At 37.4% G+C, this 19,832-nt stretch overlaps 1 protein-coding gene across 1 annotated transcript; it reads left to right on the top strand.

Annotated features, from left to right (window-relative positions):
- The first annotated feature begins 4,199 nt into the window (after positions 1 to 4,199).
- EXOC1L (exocyst complex component 1 like) lies at positions 4,200 to 18,298 on the top strand. The gene is made up of 3 exons (XM_010966190.3): positions 4,200 to 4,320; positions 12,518 to 12,648; positions 17,960 to 18,298. The coding sequence occupies exons 1-3, from the start codon at positions 4,200 to 4,202 to the stop codon at positions 18,224 to 18,226; spliced, it is 519 nt and encodes a 172-aa protein (XP_010964492.2). The 3' UTR covers positions 18,227 to 18,298.
- Positions 18,299 to 19,832: the final 1,534 nt, after the last annotated feature.

The raw sequence follows: 19,832 nt of genomic DNA, 5'->3' as shown, positions 1-19,832 counted from the left end.
AAAGACATTCTTACCAAAGAGAGAAGCAATAAACGTGGGACAGAGACGCATCATCTCCTATGTCAAGTTTTAAGGAGCGCTACCATGTTTCCATAGGATACTCTATTTCCTAAGAGGGAAAATGGGGACAATCATGTATCTCTTAGCTTTGCCAGAAGATTAAGCAATGTATAATGCAAAGGACAACACACACATTCTGGCATTGATTCCTGGTAAATAAATAGTATTTCCCCTCCTCTCCTGAAGGCCACTCCAGGACTTAGTAATGTGAGGGTGGACACAAACACAGCATTTCGCTGAAGCAAAAGGGCTTTGGGATGTGAGTCTGAAAGAAGACACAAAGTTGGGGCCCAGCCTGGATTCACTGTGTTTATCACTACCTCCTCATTACACCTACAGAGTGGCCCTGAGAAGAGCAGAACTTTGGTCAACAAACTCCCAAACAGGCCAAGTTTGTAATTCCAGAAAACCAATGAGCTGCCTGAGCCCTGAGCTCTGTGAGGACCTGCCCACCTATCACCTGTGAACGTGCACAAGGGAGAATCTTACCATCATTTGAACACTGTGATCTTGTTACTTATGGGCAGATGGGACACTTACTCCCAGATTTCTCAAGCAGTAAATAATTCTCTGGTTGCAAGAGAATGTAAAATTTTTAAAGACCATGTTGGGAAGTGATTAAAGCAAGATTCCAAAACTGAAAATTAAAAGAATAATAGTTTCTTGGTCTCTGAAAAGAAAAGTAGTAAGAATAAAATAGATCTGGAATGTTTATAGACTTTAAAACTGTAGTCCACTCTTGTAGTTGTGGTCTTTGAGATTCCAGGCTTCCAGTCCTCAGTTAACACAAAGGATCATTAATCTGTGAGTCTTATATGCAGGGAAGTCTTTTCTTCTGAGTAATTTTCCTCCCTATATACCCGTTGGGCTGTATCTACACACACAAGCTTCATTACTTTACCCAGGATGATGGACTAACAGAGCCTCATCAGTGAAACAGTGGATTTTGAAAATTCCTTTCCTGTAGGAAATGTATTTAGGAGATGCTGGTGTTTTAAAAATAAGTGTTTCCATAAATATGTCACTTTTTATGGTTTTCTCCTCATCCCACTGACAATTCTATAGCATTTCAGAAAGTAAGTTTACAGACTAGAATAGCCTTTGGCTATGAGGAAAGACTGTTGTAATAGTCCTATTAAATATCTTAATGAACATTTTTTGGGGGGGTCTATTTGTTATTTTTCTAGCACTTCTTCTGTTGATGTTAGTTTCCAAAGGGTTGGTACTGTATTCCTCTTAACTGGCGAAGAAATTAGGGTCTCTAAAGATCTTCCTTATTTTCACTTTCAATGAATTGTCATTTGTACTTCTTTTAAGGTTAAATCCTTCAATTCTTATTAATGGAGATAATATTTTGATAGATTGTTCTTACAAAGTTATTTGGAACCTTAAAAGAGACATTTATTAGCATTTTAACATGACTTTTCCCCTATGACTGTCAATCAAATTGATACTATAAGAATATTCAAACTAACTGGCAAATCATTTCTGAACACCCTTAACTGATAGCAAATTAAAAGGTCCTATGTCAATCCCTGAACCTCTGATTTCAATGTTGCTTAAGACCACCCTGGAATACATAGCCACTCTTAAGAACGTCCAGAGAAAGTTGTAGCATCTCCTTCAGAAGTGCTTTTGAGACGCTCACAACTAAAGTCCATGTGTTCATGGCAATTAAGAACAAATGGATATTGATACAGGATAAGTAACTGGTAAGACTAATGTTGGGGCCCAGGGAAGGATGCCCCAAAGTGTACCTCAATGGCATATTGGTTATTTTGAATTAAAGTGACTTGAGAAACAGCCAGTGGGAAAAATGACATTAAAAAACCCCATTCTGACTCCCTTTTTCCCCCCTGAAGGCAGGAAATCTGCCATGTGGAAGTATCCCCCCTACCCCAGGAGGAGAGAAAGCATCCTGATCACCAGTCAGGGAATTCAAGGTTAAGAAAGCTGTATAGACAAACTATATTATTCTTCATTAATCTGCTGCCCCAAGCACGAGCCCCTTTGCTTTGTTAAATCTTCACAAGTAATTTTTTTTTGTCTGAAAATGATATATAAACAGCCTGTTCTGGCCACTGTGGGAGTTCCAGATCTATGAGACCTCTGTGTGCATGAATTACATTGGCCTTTTCTCCTATTAATCTGTCTTCTGTCCACTTAATTATTAGACCAGCCAGTAGAACTCAAGAGGGGTAAGGGGAAATTCTCCCCTCCCCACCACCACTACCACACTAACAACTGTGCCTTCCAGCTGTGAGGATAAATCACTGCAAAATCAACTATGTGAAATAAAAAGAAGTTATTCTAAGACTTTGATTCACTTATTTGTTCTTTTACTAAATAGTTACAAATAAGCTGAATGAATAAATGAATGCAAGAATGCCTGTGACGTGGTAGTCACTGTGCATCATGTAGCCCGAAAGAATGGCAGACGGGAAAAACATGGCTCCGGCCTTTATGAAACTTACAGTCTAGGAGGGGAGAAAAACAGAAAGCAAAGAAGCACTTAAACAAATATCTAATTAAATTTCAGTGACAGTATTGCTGATGAGTTGTTCTGATTTTCTATCCCAGTCTTTTTTCTCCGTAGGAAGACTAAAACACCCAGGAAATTTTTTAAGTAAAAGCTGAAAATAGTCCTCTGAAAACCTACCTCCTATGATGTGAGCCCATTTACACATTCCCTGGATCAAAGTGGAAAGTAGTTGTGTCATATTGACTCCACCTTCTGCCTTTCGCATCCAATTAGGTGCCACAGCTTATTCATTTTATCATCCAAATACATCTTACATTCATTTCCTCGTCTCCATTTTCCATACCCAAAAGCATAGTACTAGTTCTCTGGTCCTCTTACCCAAATTATTCTAATAGATTCCCAGAATCACAAACAGAATAGGAGATACTAAAGTAGGAAAAGAACCTAGAGATCACTCTTCAGGTAAGGAAACAGGCTCAGAAAGGCAAATGTCTCACCCAGGACCCCACAATTCAGCCTAGCTGCAGACATGCCACTAATTTTTCTTAGAGGAGCCACAAAAGATGCTACTGGCTGCCTGCTTTACAGTCACTCTTTTCTCTCTTACTTACTCGCACACCTTCTAAAACTTAGGCAAACTGGGCTACATGCTGTCCTCCCAAACACCCCCTGTGCTTCACTGATCAGCGTTGTCATTCACAGCGTTCCTTTCACAGAATAGGCTCCTCCACTTTCGTGCTCGCCTCTCATCCTTCAAGCTCCAGATCCTCCCCCATAGCACTGTCTCTGACACTTTCCAGGTACAAATATCTTTTCTGTATTTCCTTTTCTTTTGTGCCATTTATGACTTTTAAACATTTATGATAATTATTTAGTGTACTCATCCCTATCAGATTATTAGCTTCCTGAGGATAGGAAATTCACCTTCCCAGAAACATGCTTTGCCCTAGTAGGTACCAAGTAAATTTTTCTTTGTGAGTAAAGGAAGAAATAGCACTAAAGTGAGCTCATTTTAAAAGTAATTTGGACCAGGAGTTGGTGCTGACTCTCATGGAAACAAAGGTCTGAATGAGCTGCAGGAGGGGAAAGAAAGGAGGGAAAGAGACTTGTTGGAAGTGTCAGGAACAAGCACAGATGCTTTTTCTCTTGCCGATGATAGCAAAGTTCTTAATGGAAGATGATCCCAATCAATAGAGCCAGACAGCTGATTTATATAATGGAATCAAGCTGAAGTAGTGGTCTTCCTCTGCAGAGTGATGCGATAGGGGAAAAGGCTACTAGACTAGGGAAACCAGGTGACTCCACAAGTGTATTTGCTGGTGTTCATAAATATGTTCCCCATCAACAAACCACAGGAGAGCTCCAGAGAGCAGCCTCCTTGAGCCTGGATGCTGGAGAGTGACGGTGGGGCTGGTGCGGCTGCTGTATTTTGGCTGCTGCCTCTGCTGCTGTCACTGGGCAGATACCGCAGTGAGGGGTCTGACCGCGCTGAGTGCTCTCGGGAGCCTGGGTCTGGCTAGGAATGAGAAGTTAAGAGTCAGGGTTGGGAGGTGGGCGGGACTCACCAAGGAGCTGCGGACCAAAACAAGAAATCTAGGGAGCAGGAGAGGAAGAGTGAGCTGGAGCCAAGATCGCAGGCCAAGTGGAAGTGGAGGAAATGTCATCATTGGTAAAGGAGGACTTGGAGAAGAAACTGTTCAAGCCACTCTCGCAGAATCTGTACGAGTTTATTGAAATAGAGGTCTCGGTCCAGGACAGGTATTATCTCTGTGTGTCAGGTAATCTGTGCTTTCTGTTATCATTCCAAAATGTAAATAACCCAAAGATGCTTGGGTGATAGAGGGACAGTTTTTTGATGTTTTTTTTCGTATGCAAATAACAGCACATGTATCTTCTTGTAATGGATCTTAACTACACCAAGATTAACATTTAGGAATCGACAGGATTGTTTTTTTTTAGGTGCTAAAATGAAAGGCAAAAAATATTGTCAAGAATGTTTAGATTAATTGTTCAGAAATGAAACTGGGTATATACTTTTCCTGATTTGATTATTTAGTCCCCAGTCTCTTATTTAATTCACTTGCATGGCATGCAATTTTATTGTGTAAGAGCTCATTTTAAAAAATTCAACAGAGAGCTTTCTGTATATTTTTAAACATATTGGAGAATTGAGCTGTACAGCTCTGTTTCCAACCCGTCTGGACAACTAGGGTTCTCTCTTTTCATGCTAGGAAAGAAAAATAGATCTTAGATTTTCTTCCGACGTTTATTTAGACTTCCTGGGGCTTATTGTGAAAAGAGAAATTATCTTTTAAAAATTCTTTCTCACAGTATGCTCACAGAAACAATGTTTTAATGGCAGAAGTTAGTTCATGAGATGGAAGTTTAAGGATAAGGAAATGTTCTCTAAACTACTTAACTACAATGAGGATTTTCCCTTATGTTTTGAAAATGTGTGAAAATTGTCCAAAAGTGAGGAATAGGCTTTTGCACTTAATTATTGTTTGTCTTACCTGTAATTTTTGTGTGGAATTTAGACAGAAATGCTTGTGCATTTCAAAAGTTGTGCCATTATTGAATTTAATATTCAGCATTCCTTTTTCCCAATCTATACTTTTTAATACTTGTCAGGGGCTTAGGAGGAAAAAGCTTAGAGACTATGGTTTCATTGTAGACTTTGCTTTTTAAGGTACACCATTCAGCGTCTTCAGAAAACTTGTTATAATTCCCTTCCTGGTAATTTGCTTAGAAGAACTTTCAAAAGTTGTCAAATGGGAGTACTGTAGAGGGGAATAGAACATCTTTAAAGAAAGTGCTAAGAATTCTTTAAAATTCTGGAATTCCTAATAAGTATACTAATATTTACTTAATAATAAGAATAGTAACATTTATCTAATACTCTACCTAGTATATTTTGGTATATAAATAAAAATGTGGAGCTTGGCATATCAGCAAGGTAAAAAACTTAAACAGTCCAGAGAAAAGAAAGAAATCAAATTATGGGAAAAGGTCAAGTGAAACAATTTCAACTGTATTATATTCAAACTACTGTATCTTAAAGTATTTTGACTTAATATATTAGAGATATGCTTATTCCAACATGAAAACTTAATAATTTTATATCTATTGTAATCCTACTTGATAAAGCTAATTACTCATCATGTAACATTAGTGTATAAGTATTTTTAAAGAAAACCTTATAAAAAGTAAAACAATTACAATAATGTGTATGTATTTACCAGGCATTTTTTTATTTCCATCTAACTTACCAGATGTATCTTAATGCCCCCCTCCAACTATATAATTAACTAAACTTGTTCTATCTGGCATGGGGGAGGGAAATGGTCTTAGAATTAAATTTTGGGAAATGGATGTGATTTTTTTTCCCCAGTATCCTCAAGTCCTGAGAAGGACACTGTGGGCTGGGATCAGCTGCTGTCTTCTTCATAAATGACGTGAATCCTTTTAACTAGGATTAGAAGATCAAGGGGTTTGCATTGTTAGCATGTGTGAAGGCAACCTCTTAGGGTTCAATGTTCTCACCTGGAAAATGATCAAATAAAATAGGTGATAGCTTCCATTAGTAACATTCAGTGATACTATCATGTAAGAAGCAAGGAAAAAACAAGGTCCTCTCAGGTGTGAGGAAGAGAAGACAAAAGTGTGATATTCCAGGTAAAAGTTAACCTTGTAAGTCATGTTCATTTACTAACTTCATGACTCTCGTCTATATCACATCTGTCAATTTGAGAGCACTTTCCCCAAAAGTAGCATCTCTTTATGACCACTTCAAATGCATTTAGACAGAACAGTTATCTAAAACAAAGTCAGCGTGATGCTTGCTAGAGCTAAATCTTTGACCACCCTTTACTCAGAGAATCTCCATGGATAGGACTCATCACAGTTGCTGAGGCAGGTAACTCCAGATTTTGAATGTTGGTCACCTTCTGGGAGTAGACAGACATGTAGTTATGATTTCCTCTTTATATCCTACAATCCACCAGCTCTAAATCTGTGAGAATCAAGAGTCTAGAGCAGTTAAATATCATCATGCATTTTTCAAATTAAAGAAGATATGTTTAAATAAGCTAAACTTTCTATTTATTGATCAGAGTCTCTCTTTTGCAGGGGTCTCACAACCAGATGATTGTGATTTACTGTTACCTTGATACCTTACTTGGCTTGTGTCAAAAAGCATACTTCCTAAATTCAATCTCCCTCTCTATAGTTTGCTAGGATTTAAACTGAGGATTTCCTGGCATCTCAGTTACCTCCCACCACAGGGTTTGTATGGTCATTTCCCTTTGGAATTAGCTCCCCCTAACCTAGAACATCATTATCTCTGGCAGTTAAAAGCAGCATCTTCTAATGAAGGATAGAGGAGCTTTATTCTGTGAGAGTGCAAATGAATTAAAGAAACTCTGAAGGACTTGAAATTGCATATAAAGCATCAGTCATAATTGGATGGGAAGTAGCAGGGTGTGGTGAAACAGACCTTGGAATGCTAGTAATCAGGCAGATCTGGTGTAAAACATGACTCTGCTTCGCCCTCCTGCCAGCTGTGAAGTCTGGGGCAACACTCTGGTCTCAGTGTTGACCTCTCTGGAACGGAACTAGTAACACCTAATCTGAACTTAGTGCTCTCCTGTTAAATCCTAACTAGGAGAAAAACAAACACAATAAATTCTACCCCAAATAAGTAAAAAGAAGGGTTATGTCCTTAAAATATACAGAAAAGAATGTATCTATTGTGAAAACATGCATGTAAACATATATATAACTAGTATATACTGTAAATAAATATTTATAATAAAATACACAGTAAACATATATGTTTATGTATTATATATTTTATAAATAAAAATTGTAGACATATTCAGATACAGATTATTTTTTAAGTATTCTCATTTTTTAGAAAAATATTCTCCACTCATAGGTATTAGTTTGAAAATAAATGGCATTTGCTAGAATTACAAAAATAGTATGCATAAATTCTCTATACATATTACATTTTGATTCCAGAAAAGAACTTCTCTGTGAACTATGGATTTGAATAATTTTGTCAAATCATTTATAATGTTAACAGTAAGAGGATTAAATAAGTTAACAAGAAAAAGAAACAAAATACTAGCAATTGAGTGGCTTATAAACAACCATTTATTTCTCACAGTTCTGGAGGCTGGAAGTCCAAGAACACCAGGCCTGCAGATATGGTGTCTGGTGAGGATCTGCTTCCTCATAGACCATCATTTTCTCCCTGTAACCTTTCAGGGAGGTAAGGGCAAGGTATCTCTCAGGAGTCTCTTTATAAGGACACTAATCCTGTTCATGAAGGCTCTGCCCTCATGACCTAGTCATCTCCCAAGGACCCACCTCCTAACACCGTGATCTTGGGGGTTAGGACTTCAATGTAGGAATTTGGAGGGGACACAAACATTAAATCTATAATGCCTAATACAGCCCAAAGATTTGTTTTGATAAAAATATTTCTAGAAAAAGTATTTGAAAGTTACTTTTTTGATGAAATCAACAATAGCATTGTTCTGCCAAATTATATTGGTTCCATTGGCCAATCTCCTTTCCACTTAGCCTCATGAATAATGGTGGCTGTTTTACCACAATAACAGAGGCAGTTATTGACAACAATGTTTATTTTTAAATTCACAGTGAAAATAAAATGGTGGACATGAAGTTAAGACTGTCATTCTGAAAACTGCTAACTGAAATAGTAATACTGGAGCAGGTTCATTCTGAAATTCCTTGGGTGTATAGATGCCACTAAATCATAATTGGATAATGGCACATCTGATGTTACTGAAACCAACTCTGTAACATTTTGACGATATAAACACATTTCTGTTTTAAGACAATGTGCTAAGTTCCCACTTTGCCACTGCATTAATGTGGATATGGCCATTTAATTTTAGCTGGCAGCAGAGCTCAAGCATGGAAATTAGGGATTGGGTCCACTCCAGCCTGAGCAGACTTCTTTGACTCTTGGCTAAAGACAGTTCTTGGAACCCCTTGGCTACAGAGGAGACGTTTTGCCAAATTAAAGAGGCTGTACTGTCTCTGTGCTACATCATTGTATCAAAAGGTTAACTTTTAAAGCAAGCTTTTTTACTTTCTTAGTTTGTTGTTAGTAAGACAGTAACTATTCGTGTAAGAAAGCTTGATAACTGGTAGATCCCCCCTTCTTAATCTTTCTCTGTTCCCTCCCTCCAATTCATCCTTTCCAGAATTGCCCAAGAAAACTTTCTAAAATCTAAAGCTCAGCTTGAGCTTTAGATTTACTAATTACTTAAAGTCCTTCAGTGACAACACCCTCCTCGCCGCCCCCATAAATCTTCACACCCATAGCTTTCAGGATGATCTTTGAATTCCTTAACCTAGCATTCTAGACCCTTCAGGAACTAGCTTCTGCCTACCCTGCTTCCCACCACCTATTCACCCCTACACCTCATGCCAACAATACTAGATACCTGTAATGACTCAAAAGACTCAAGTATTTCGTGCTTTTGTACACACGCTGTTCCAGAACTCCCTCCATTCCTTTCTTCATTCTGCTAACTCCCACGGCCCTTTACAACTCAGATAACCTCCTTCAAGAAGCTCTCTCTGACCTCTAGTGGGATGAAGATGTTCCTTCTTCACGTTCCTATGATAGCCTGTCTATGCCTCATTCACTGCACTGTAATCATGTATTTTCCTTCTGAAGCCCCACTCTCTGTAATCTCAGCGAGAGCAGGAATGGAGTCATAGGGAGAATTCATTTTCTTCAGTGCCTAGCACAGGGCCTCACACAAAAGGGTCTGCAGTCAATTGGTTGGTTATCATAACATGTAAGTGAGCCAGCGGAATTGGCTTCAAATCACATTTTTATACAGTATTCAGTTATTTCTCCACATCCCCACCCTCTCCCACTTCCTCAGCACCCAGTGAGACAGCTAGCCAGTTCAAGAATATCATCAGTTGGTTCGGAGGTAGAGCCTTTGTCTGGACAGACAACTGCCTCCTGGTGGAAAGAACTGCCTCCAAGATCTTTGTAGTAAGTGTAACACAATCCACTTCAACACACCAGCCTAATGGCTTCTTTTCTCCTTTCCTCTTCCCAAAGCTAACATCTAGGCCAGTGGAAATGGATCTCTTTTAGGGCTGGAGAAGTATACATGGATAGGAACCCACTAACTTTTGCATACAATTTCAGGAGACTCACAGACTCTGAGCCAGTTTTCTTACCCAGGGATAAGATCTTCTACACTAGGTCCCCTCCAGGACATGTGCCTCAGTCATTCTTCCGGTCCTCAAAATGTGCAATCTCTCCTCTTCCAAATTCTTGGGGTATGTGATCCAAATGATAGCCTTTAGTCTCTTCCTATTTCTTTTTCTAAAGCCTGCCCAGCCCAGCAACTGGCAAGCCATACACACCCAATGTTCATTAGGACATGAGGGAGCCCCCCACAAGCTGTCTTCTGCCCTTTCCATTCTAGAGAAACTGCCCTCATGAAAGAAATCAATTATCTTCCCCAAGTCAGATTCAGTGCCAGAACTGAGCTCTGCTTTTTACCCAACCAAGTGACTTCAGGAGATTGTCTCCAAATCTTTGAAATCGTTGATTTCTATGGCATTGCACTGGAGGCTTGTCTCTTTTCTGATGGCATCTTCTCAGACATCGCTGCTGGCATCGTCTTCTTCTCCACTCTGTCTCACCTCTTTCTTCTGCTCTTTTCCCTATAAACCTAGTCTTGGAAACCTGTCTACACAGAAAAATTCCAAGTCTGTATCTCCATTCCTAAACTATAAACTTCCATCTCCTTCTCTTCTGAGATAATTTATGGATACCTCTTCTGTATATCAAAAACCACACTCACCATTCCACCCAACCAGCTCAGCCTCCATACTTCCCTAGTTTGGGTTTCTGTCTAGAGTTATTTCCCTTCAGTGTTGTCCATGCCTTGTTTGAAATCTTACATAGATTTGCCACTTCTATTTCTGTTGCCCACATCCTATGCCTGGATTACAAGAACAGCCTCATGAAACAACAACAACAACAAGATGAACAATTACTATAAACCAGGCACTATCCTAAGGCACTTATATACTTCATCTTTCATCTTTATACACTGTAAGTTTGTATCACCCTGACGTCCACTTTACAAAATGAGAAAACTAAGGTTTAATCTCTCTCGAGATTGAGTAATTTACTCAGACTGCACCACAAGAAATAATGTCATGATTTGAATCCAGACTGTCTAATGCCAGAGCCCACTAAGACATCCTGCCTCTTCTAGGGACCTCCAGTTCCTTTTTCTTTTCCTCTTCAGTATATCCTGGGCATCACTGATTCCAGAAAACTACTCCTTTTACAAGGTGCCACAGTATTAGTCTCCTGCTCAAGGAGGAAAGAGATTTATTTAATGTGTATGACTCGTTGAGTCTTAACTAAACTCTGGACACAGTGCCCTCTTCTTAGATTTGTCAACCTGCTCAGAATTCCTTCCCTAGGAGACTGAACTCAGCTCCATTATGAACTCTAAGCTCAACTGGTTGCCTGAATTTCAGTACCGCCTGTACTTTCAGCAGATAATTACTCCCCTCACCAGTCCCAACTCAGGAGCCCTCACTCTCCAGGCCAGCCTCCCATCCCTTCCACTAGAGGCGGGATTCAGACATCAAACATCTGCAGTGGTTTCCATCATTTTTCAAATCATTTTCACAACCTTCTCAACCTGGTTAATCTTATTGCCCACCATGTCCTAACACCAACCAATCTATGTAGTCCACTCTCTATTTCTGCCTGGTGAAGTTCAGTGTCTATTGTCCCCTCCTTTCATCGTGTCCTTCACCTGGAATGCCTTTAGTATCATCCCTGACTTTCTAACTGGACTAAATTTAAAGTTCTAGCTCCAATTCTACTTTTCTCATAATTCCTTCCTTAACTATTCCAGTCCCTTCTCTTCTCCGAACTCCTGTTGAACATAGTGTCTGCTCCACATTGCTTATCTACTACTATGATTATATTGTAATATATTGTTTTATATCTTCTTAAGTAGGAGAGCATGCCAAAGTGGTACTTTCCAAAACCAAAAGAGAACCTTCCTCAAAGACAAATTCCAGCCTCCCTCTTAGAAGACAGAACCAGCTTGCAACTTTCTAAGTGACATCACCCATCTTGAAAGAAATTTAAGATATTCAATTCCCACTGCCACTTCATTATAACATACCTGTATACCCTTATAATATATATCGTATGTGATGTATGTGTGTTAGCCTTTGCTCTTCAACAAAGCCATAAGTTTCTAGAGGGGCCTTGTCTCATACTTGTACCCTCTGTGGCATTTGTAATAATTCTATCAGGAGAATAGTGGATACCCTTTTGAACACTAGGATTTTGGAGACACATTAAAGAGGTGTAAAATTTTCAAACAATACCAAATAGGTCAACAGTAGCTGTGTTGCAAGCACTTCTACAACAAAAATCTAACAGTAGTATCTGCATGGTCACTCTTCAACAGCAGGTTGCTGTGTGAGCAGAACTTTTTACTTTCCTGACCTCATTTTCTTATATTGTCATAAATTAAAATTCCAACTTGTTCTGGTAAACACTTTGGCACTGACTGTATGCTAATGCTAAGCCTCTCATTTCCTGCCCTGAGTTGAACCCCATTCTCCACCACAAAGCTCACAGCTGAAAGCACATAGCTTGGTATTGTACCTGACAGGCATTACTGTGGCAGGGTGTAACCACAACTGTAGCAAAAATAATGTTAACACACTGAGCAAGTTTGAGGGAAATTTGACGGAATGCTTATGAAGGCTCAGATACATCAGGGTTCATAACTGGGGTGCAGATATAAGGTATGTTCAAGCTCATTATACAAGAAGAAAGTACATAAATACTGAAAAGTATGGGTTGATGAATAATTTATTATCTTCTAAGAGTCTATGTAAACTAAGTGTTTTTCTATCCTACAGTGACCAAAAATAAAGAAGTAAAAATAATTATGGTGAAACACTACAGAATAGGTTTAGATGAAAAATATGAAGTAACAAAAAAGTGGTCTTTGAACGATCTACAGATGATTGATGGAAAAGAAGCAGATACAGTAAGTGTTATGTTTTGTAAGGGAGATGTGGAATCAATATGCTGGAGATCTTTATGTTCAATATCCTACTTCATATATTTTTGGCATGTATTAAGTGTTAAGATGACATATGGTTCTTAAGTGGTATGGCTGAACCTACTGGGATGATCTACTGTTTTTTTTTTGTTTTGTTTTGTTTTTATAAGTTTAAATCTGGATTTTGCCTATTAGACTTAAAAGCATCTTTCCCAAGGGCTTCTTAACAGGTTAAACACAATCTTCCAGTCAGTTCTGCAACTTTAAATATATGATGCTCCCACCACCACTACTCTCTCCTCACTCTGATTTCCTCCATAAGTTTTGGGGATTCCTTCTCTCATCTTCAAATTTTGCAGTTGGTCAGCCACCTGATCCTCCAGAAGGATCAGTAACTCTTGGAAGTCCTACAACCTTAGTGCTGAAAGAGAGAAAAGAGGGTGTACTTGAATTTCTCATGTGACCACTTGAAAGTGGTTTTTCCAGTCTCCCTTTGAACTCTTCTACTGATGGAGGGAATTCACTACGAGGAACTCCATTCCTTCTCTGAATTACCATTCTTTATTTTCACATTTCCTTCTTACCTTTAACCAAAATCTGCTTCACTCTAACAGCTTCCCATCAGTCCTAGTGTTGCCATTTGGAGCAACCAGAACAAATCCAACCCTCCTTTCATGTAGCAACCTTTCCAAAATTTGAAGATGATTATAATGTTCCCTCAAGTTTTCTATTTTCTAGGGTCAATATATCCATTTCACTCTTTAAATAACATTCATATGCAGATTAAATAAGATAATATGACAGGAAAACACAAACACTAAGAGGTAATAGCACTGTTGTTATTTTTTCCCATGACATTGCCTCAACACCCTTTACCATGCTATTTCCTGTCCTCTGGAATGCTCCAGTTTTTCCAGAATTAAATACAATACATTAGAATTAGTGTGACCAGTTTGTATTTCGTTGACCCAGATTCCTTATTTCTATTAAACCCTTAACTGAGACCTCAGGTCTTTGGGTCATGAATTACCATTTAACCTGGTCTGCCACTCCTTCTATGTATATAGAATAAAATCTCAATAAAGGCCCCTGATGATCTGGCCCCTTTATCTCTGGTCATTCCTCCTTAAACTTATATATCCACAGTGTTTGACTACTGATTCTTGGGGCTTAAAATGCCCAATCACCTCTATCCCTCAACCCATTCCCAGATTCCCTGTGGGATAAAGTCCTACTCATGTCCCCCTGTCCTATAACCCCACTGCATTGTGGATAAAAACAGTCCAACAAACTGCAGTAATTGGCTTACTCTGTCTCCCCCCTGAATGGAAAGCTCCTAGTAAACAGCAATGATGACCTTTCACCTTTTAGTGTAGTCTTCTGCCTGATAGATTTTAGGCACTCAGTAAATATTTCTGTTATTGTCGGATGAGTTAGAACTTAAACTCATTTATCCTTATCCTCCTAATGCCATATTTTTAGTTTGGCCTGTTGTTCCCACCTATCAAATCTTTTAATATTTTGAGTTTTTAATATTCACTGTAGTATGACACAGAGTAAATGAGCACAACATTTAAGACTTTATTCAAGTCAATAATAAAAATGATGAAGAGGCAGGGCTAAGTGCATACCTCTAGGTAACGGATAGATTAACAGCACTACTACTATTACTACTACTACTACTACCTGCTACCATCTCATACTTAGTAAACCCTTATCAGGTGCCAGGAACCAGGCAAAGCTCTTTCCATATATAATTTCACATAATTGATCACAAAAACCCAAGAATTAGACTCTATTATTACTCCTGATTTACAGATGAGGAAAATGAGACATAAAGAGACTAACTGACTTGCTGGAAGTCAAATAACTATTTAGTGATGGAGCTAGACTTTACCTTGAAATCTCTTCATTTGTCTTCTTTGGACTGGTCATTTGCCATCTCTACAATTTCATATACTCAGTCATGCACTGAGAATTTACAGTATACCATGGTAGGCTCTGAGGATACAATGGTACGTTAGACAGACACTAGCACTTAATTCTGCCTTATTTAATTATCTAGTCTGAATATCTAAATGTTGCCCTTAAGATCTTTAATGAAATCAGTACATGTTTATTTTTTTAAATTGAAGTACTGTCAGTTATAATGTGTCAATTTCTGGTGTACAGCACAATGTCCCAGTCATGCATATACATACATATATTCATTTTCATATAAATCAGTATATGTTATCTGCTATTGCCTTATCACCTACGAATCCTATTTTTAAAATCTTGTGTGTTTGGCATGACTTCTTAGTGAAAGCATGCTGGATTTTATTGCTTTCTTTCCTAAGTAATCACAGCATTTTTCAATACATTCTACCTAAATGTTCAACACTTAGGAAATAATTAAATATGTTTTTGCATGTCAGTATGCTGGAACATTACATAGCTATTAAAAATCATGTTTCCCAAAGATAGCTTAGAACACAATTGTTCACCATTTAATATGTTTTTTTTAAAGTCAGCCAAATACAAAACTTTTCCATAATATTATCTCATTCTGCATATTTAGTCTATCATAGTATTGAAAATTGAAATCTGAACCTTATATTTTAATACAAAAATATATATAGGTATGTGTATATGTATACATGAAACAAATCACTACTTTGACAATAATTAGCTCTGTGTAATAGGATGACAAATTTTGAAATTACTTTCGTCTATATACTTTTATGTATTTGCCAAAATTTCTATACTGCATTGAATTTTACCAGAAATCAATGTCAAGTTCACTAATCTGTAGTTTCAGGAATTAACCATCCCCACCTTCTTTTCTGATCACTTTCTTATTTTTTCTCTCAAGTTCTCAAATATTACTGATGTCATAATTATTTTTATGCATTTGGTCAGTGCTGGGGGATGAATTAATCAATCAACAGATTCATTGGAAGCAGCTAGCTCTGCTTTACTTTCTCTTCACCTTTCTTGCCTTTAATTCCATTTCTATGTTGTTGTTTTTTCCCTCTCCTATTTGAAGATCATTACCTTTGACAGTGAACTAGATACAAGAGAGAAATTTAGTATTTCTATTTTTCTCATCACTTTAGGACCTAAAATATTAAACGGCCAGAAGAAAACCTATAATATCCAAAGAGTAATTCCTTTAAAATATTTCTCTTCTGTGGATGAAGTAAAAATATTTCAGTTGTTTTGGGAATTTCCACTTCTCCTCCCCCCTTGGAATTGAATCCTCAGGAGTCAGCATTTATTATATTTTTCTCAATAGCAACAATACAGTTTTAAACAGAGCTATTTCAAGCCAGAAAGTTGTCAACCTTAAAATGGAATGGAATTGAAATTGAAGTCAATTTATAAAGCAGAAATCAAAATGACTGGGGATTTGGAGACTGATGTGGTGTAATGAGAGAGAGGATGATGTAGCAAAAAAAGGGGTTGGGCTGATTGAGATCCTGGTTCTTGTCTTGGCTCTGCCAGTAACTACATGTGTGACCTGGCCTTCACCTCTCTGGAAACTATTATTCACTATTATATTATATTATATTATATTATATTATATTATATTATATTTTAATCATGTATATAAACAAGAGATTACTGAATGAACTGTGCGATTCCTTTTTAGCTCTAAGATTCTATCAAAAGAAAGAGAGAAGAAAGGGGAGAGAAAGAAAGAGGGAAGGAAGGGAGAGAGGGATGGACTTGTATTCTATGTTTATTCCTGATTAAGCTTCAATTATTAGGCTAATGGAAAAAAATTAATCCTCTCAAACATATAAAGGATATTTTCCACATGATAAGGAGCAAATGTTTCAGTGAGGAAACTACATAAGGTGCCTGATTAGTATCTGGTGATGGAATGGATGTGATTTCCTTTTGCTGAGATTCTCTGCAGAAGTGTCTTTCCATCTGCAATTACGACAGCTAGGAAAAATTTCACGAGGTGTGACTAGGCGAACACTGCGCTTAAAATCACATAACCTTTGTATATTCTTTTTTTTAAATGTTGTTTTGTTTTTTAAAAAAATTTAATAGTATAAAGCAAGGTGGTATTAACACCAGTATCACAATCTTGGGGGCAGATTTGGGAAAAGGGAACTATCATTTCTTAAGCTCCATAGTAATGTCACAGTTTATACGATTAATCTCAAGTAAACTTCATAGCAACCCTGCCTAAAAAGGGAGAGTCAGATCAGGTAAGTACCTTGCCCATGGTTACGTAAGAGTCAAAATGGTTGTCTGACATCGAAACCCATGTTCTTTTTCCTGTCTCTTGTAAGAATTTTCCTACTTAAAAGAAATGGCAAGTGCACAAGTTGTTTGTATATGATCTTTAGACACCACATGGTAACAAATTATTAATACACTTGTTTGGTTTGGTCTCTCTCTACCTCCTTGTCATTTAGGGCAATGTTTACCTCTATTTCTCTTTTTATAGGACTACTTCAGATCACTTCAACACACATTTGTTGAGAACTCAGTAGTTGCCATGGATAAGCAGCAGGAACACAAAAAATAAATAATTCAAAACCTCTGCCCTCAAGGAGAGTTAAGAGTTAGGCAGATAATGACTGTGAAAGCATTTTGTAAACTGAAAAGCACTTTTTAAATGCAAGATATTGTTGTTACTGCTATTAGTAACTGGCAATTATTATTATTTTAACATGTAGGACCTAGATCAGATTTGATGCCTACTTTTTCCCTGAAACATCTCCACTAGAATTATAGAGCCTAGAGCAATCCAGGAAGAGTCAGTCTTTAGTAATTTTAATGATCCTTGCCATTAATTTTAAAAGTAATTCCTTGCTATTAACTTCAAAGCCAGCAAGTTGGTGATCTGTTATATGCCAAAGGCTAATTAGCTATTCTATATATCCCCTTTCTACCACTGAAATAGCACAAGGGACTGACCTCCTAGTAGAGAAAAAGAGAACCCCTTTCTCCCTTGTGGAATTCTGTAAGTGGGTTTATTCTTTTTTTCCATCCCCACCCATCCTCTCAAAGTCACTAGCCTAGGAAGACTTGATAACTGCACATTCTGACTCATGTTTTATTTGCATAATTGAAAAATCACAAATGTGTCAAAAATAATCTTTCTTATTTGTTCTTTTTAGAAGCAATATATTTGAAGCAGGTAGCTTTGGAAAGCTCATTTGTAGATTTTGGAAATATGTTTTTTACTGAGACTTCATAATTAATAAGCATACATCAGAGAATATGAGAGAATCCAGGAGATCAAGCTACGTTCCTGGCTACAAACAAAATTATGTCTCTTTTTCTCTTCTAGGACAATCCATTTTTTGATCTGCACTTCAAGAAAGTGTACAGTTTGGAAGCATATAGTTGTGCCTCTAAATATGCCTTTGCTCGAACTGTAAACAAGCTGAATCATGCATATCTTAAGAAAGACTTACAGATTGTGAACTTTGATTCTACTTACATTAATGATGATTCCATTTGGTCCTCCAACAACAAGGATTGCTTGGTCCTTATGAGAATATGCTTTTATGCTTTCAATCTAGTGTGCTTGTCCCTGTGTCCCCTGCCGCTCTGAACATGTACACCATGTTCCTTCATCAGTATTCTGTGAAAATAGTTCCCTATATAAATATTGATAGTCATGACTTTGTTTTTTCCCTTCATCAGTGACTATTACTTACATGAAAATAAAGTAATGCTTTGTTAGTTGCAGTGAAATATTTTAACACAATCATTCAGTATCTGGGACACTTCCCTATGCGTTCTTTGGTAACTTTGGATGATTTTGCCTAAATTAGTATTCTACTAAAAAGTACCATGAAGTACTTTGAAAGGCCTAAATAAATGGAAATACATCCTGTGTTCATGGATAGGAAGATTTAATATTGTCAAGATGTCAATACTACCCAAAGCAATCTGCAGACCAACGTAATCCCTATAAAATTCCAATGGCTTTTTTTTGCAGAAAGGAAAAGTCAATCCTCAAATTCATATGGAGTTATAAGGGGCCCTACATAGGCAAACAATCTTGAAAAAGAATTACAAAGTTGAAGGACTCACACCTCCCAATTTCAAAACTTACTACAAAGCTGTAGTAATCAAAGCATAAAGATAGACATATAAACAAACGGAATAAAATTGAGAGTCCAGAAATCAATCCATACATCTATGGTTAGTTGATTTTTGACAAGGGTGCCAAGTTCATTCAAAGGGGAAAGAATAATCTCTTCAACAAATGGTACTGGGACACCTGGATATCTACATGCAAAAGAATGAAACTCGACCCCCATCTTACGCCATACATAAAAATACTTAAAATGGATTAAAGAATGGATGTAAAACATGAAACCATAAAACTCCTGGAAGAAAATGGAGGGGTAAATCTTCAGGACCTTGGATTTGGCAATGGATTTTTATGATATCTAAAGCATGAAAAACAAAAGAAAAAGCATCAAAGAATAATATCAAGAAAGTGAAAAAAAATTAAAGAATGAAAGAAAATACTTGCAAATTGTATATTTGACAAGGTTTAATATAAAGATCTCCTACAACTCAGTAACAAAAAGACCCAATTAAAACATAGACAAGAAACCTGAATAGACAAAGAATATATACAATAAGCGCAAGAAAAGGCGCTCAAACATCATTAATCAGTAGAGAAACGCAAATCAGAACCAAAAGGAGATACCACTTCTCAACTACTAGGTTGGTTATTTTAAAACACACACACAAAAAAAAACAAGTGTTGGCAAAGATGTGGAGAAATTGGAATCCTCATACATTGCTTGTGGGAAAGTAAAACGGTATAGCCACCATGGAAAACACTGCAGAAAAGCTTTCTTCCTCAAAAAGCTAAATACAGAATTACCCAAAGACCTAGCAATTCCATTCCTAGATATACACAAAGAAACAGAAAGCAGGGACTTGAATAGGTGTTTGGACACCAATGTTCATCACAGCATTATCCACTGTTGTGGATATTGTGTGCCAAAGATGGAAATAACCCAAGTGTCCATCAACAGATGAATGGATAAATAAAATGTGGTATATCCATACAGTGGAATATTATTCTGCTATAAAAAGCAATGAAGTTTTGATACAAGCTACAACACGGCTGAACATTGAAAATATGCTAAGTGGAATAAGCCAGATACAAAAGGACAAATATTGTATGATTCCAC

This window comes from Camelus bactrianus, chromosome 2, assembly GCF_048773025.1.
Source record: "Camelus bactrianus isolate YW-2024 breed Bactrian camel chromosome 2, ASM4877302v1, whole genome shotgun sequence".
Lineage (NCBI taxonomy): Eukaryota > Metazoa > Chordata > Mammalia > Artiodactyla > Camelidae > Camelus > Camelus bactrianus.
This window is presented reverse-complemented; position numbering and strand designations above follow the sequence as displayed.

What these genes read in the sequence shown, in the direction of transcription:
- EXOC1L (XM_010966190.3), top strand. Translation starts at nt 4,200, where the DNA reads ATGTCATCATTGGTAAAGGAGGACTTGGAGAAGAAACTGTTCAAGCCA. An exon ending in GTATTATCTCTGTGTGTCAG is followed by an intron (nt 4,321 to 12,517) that starts GTAATCTGTGCT and finishes TCTATCCTACAG; the next exon opens with TGACCAAAAATAAAGAAGTA. An exon ending in ATGGAAAAGAAGCAGATACA is followed by an intron (nt 12,649 to 17,959) that starts GTAAGTGTTATG and finishes TTTCTCTTCTAG; the next exon opens with GACAATCCATTTTTTGATCT.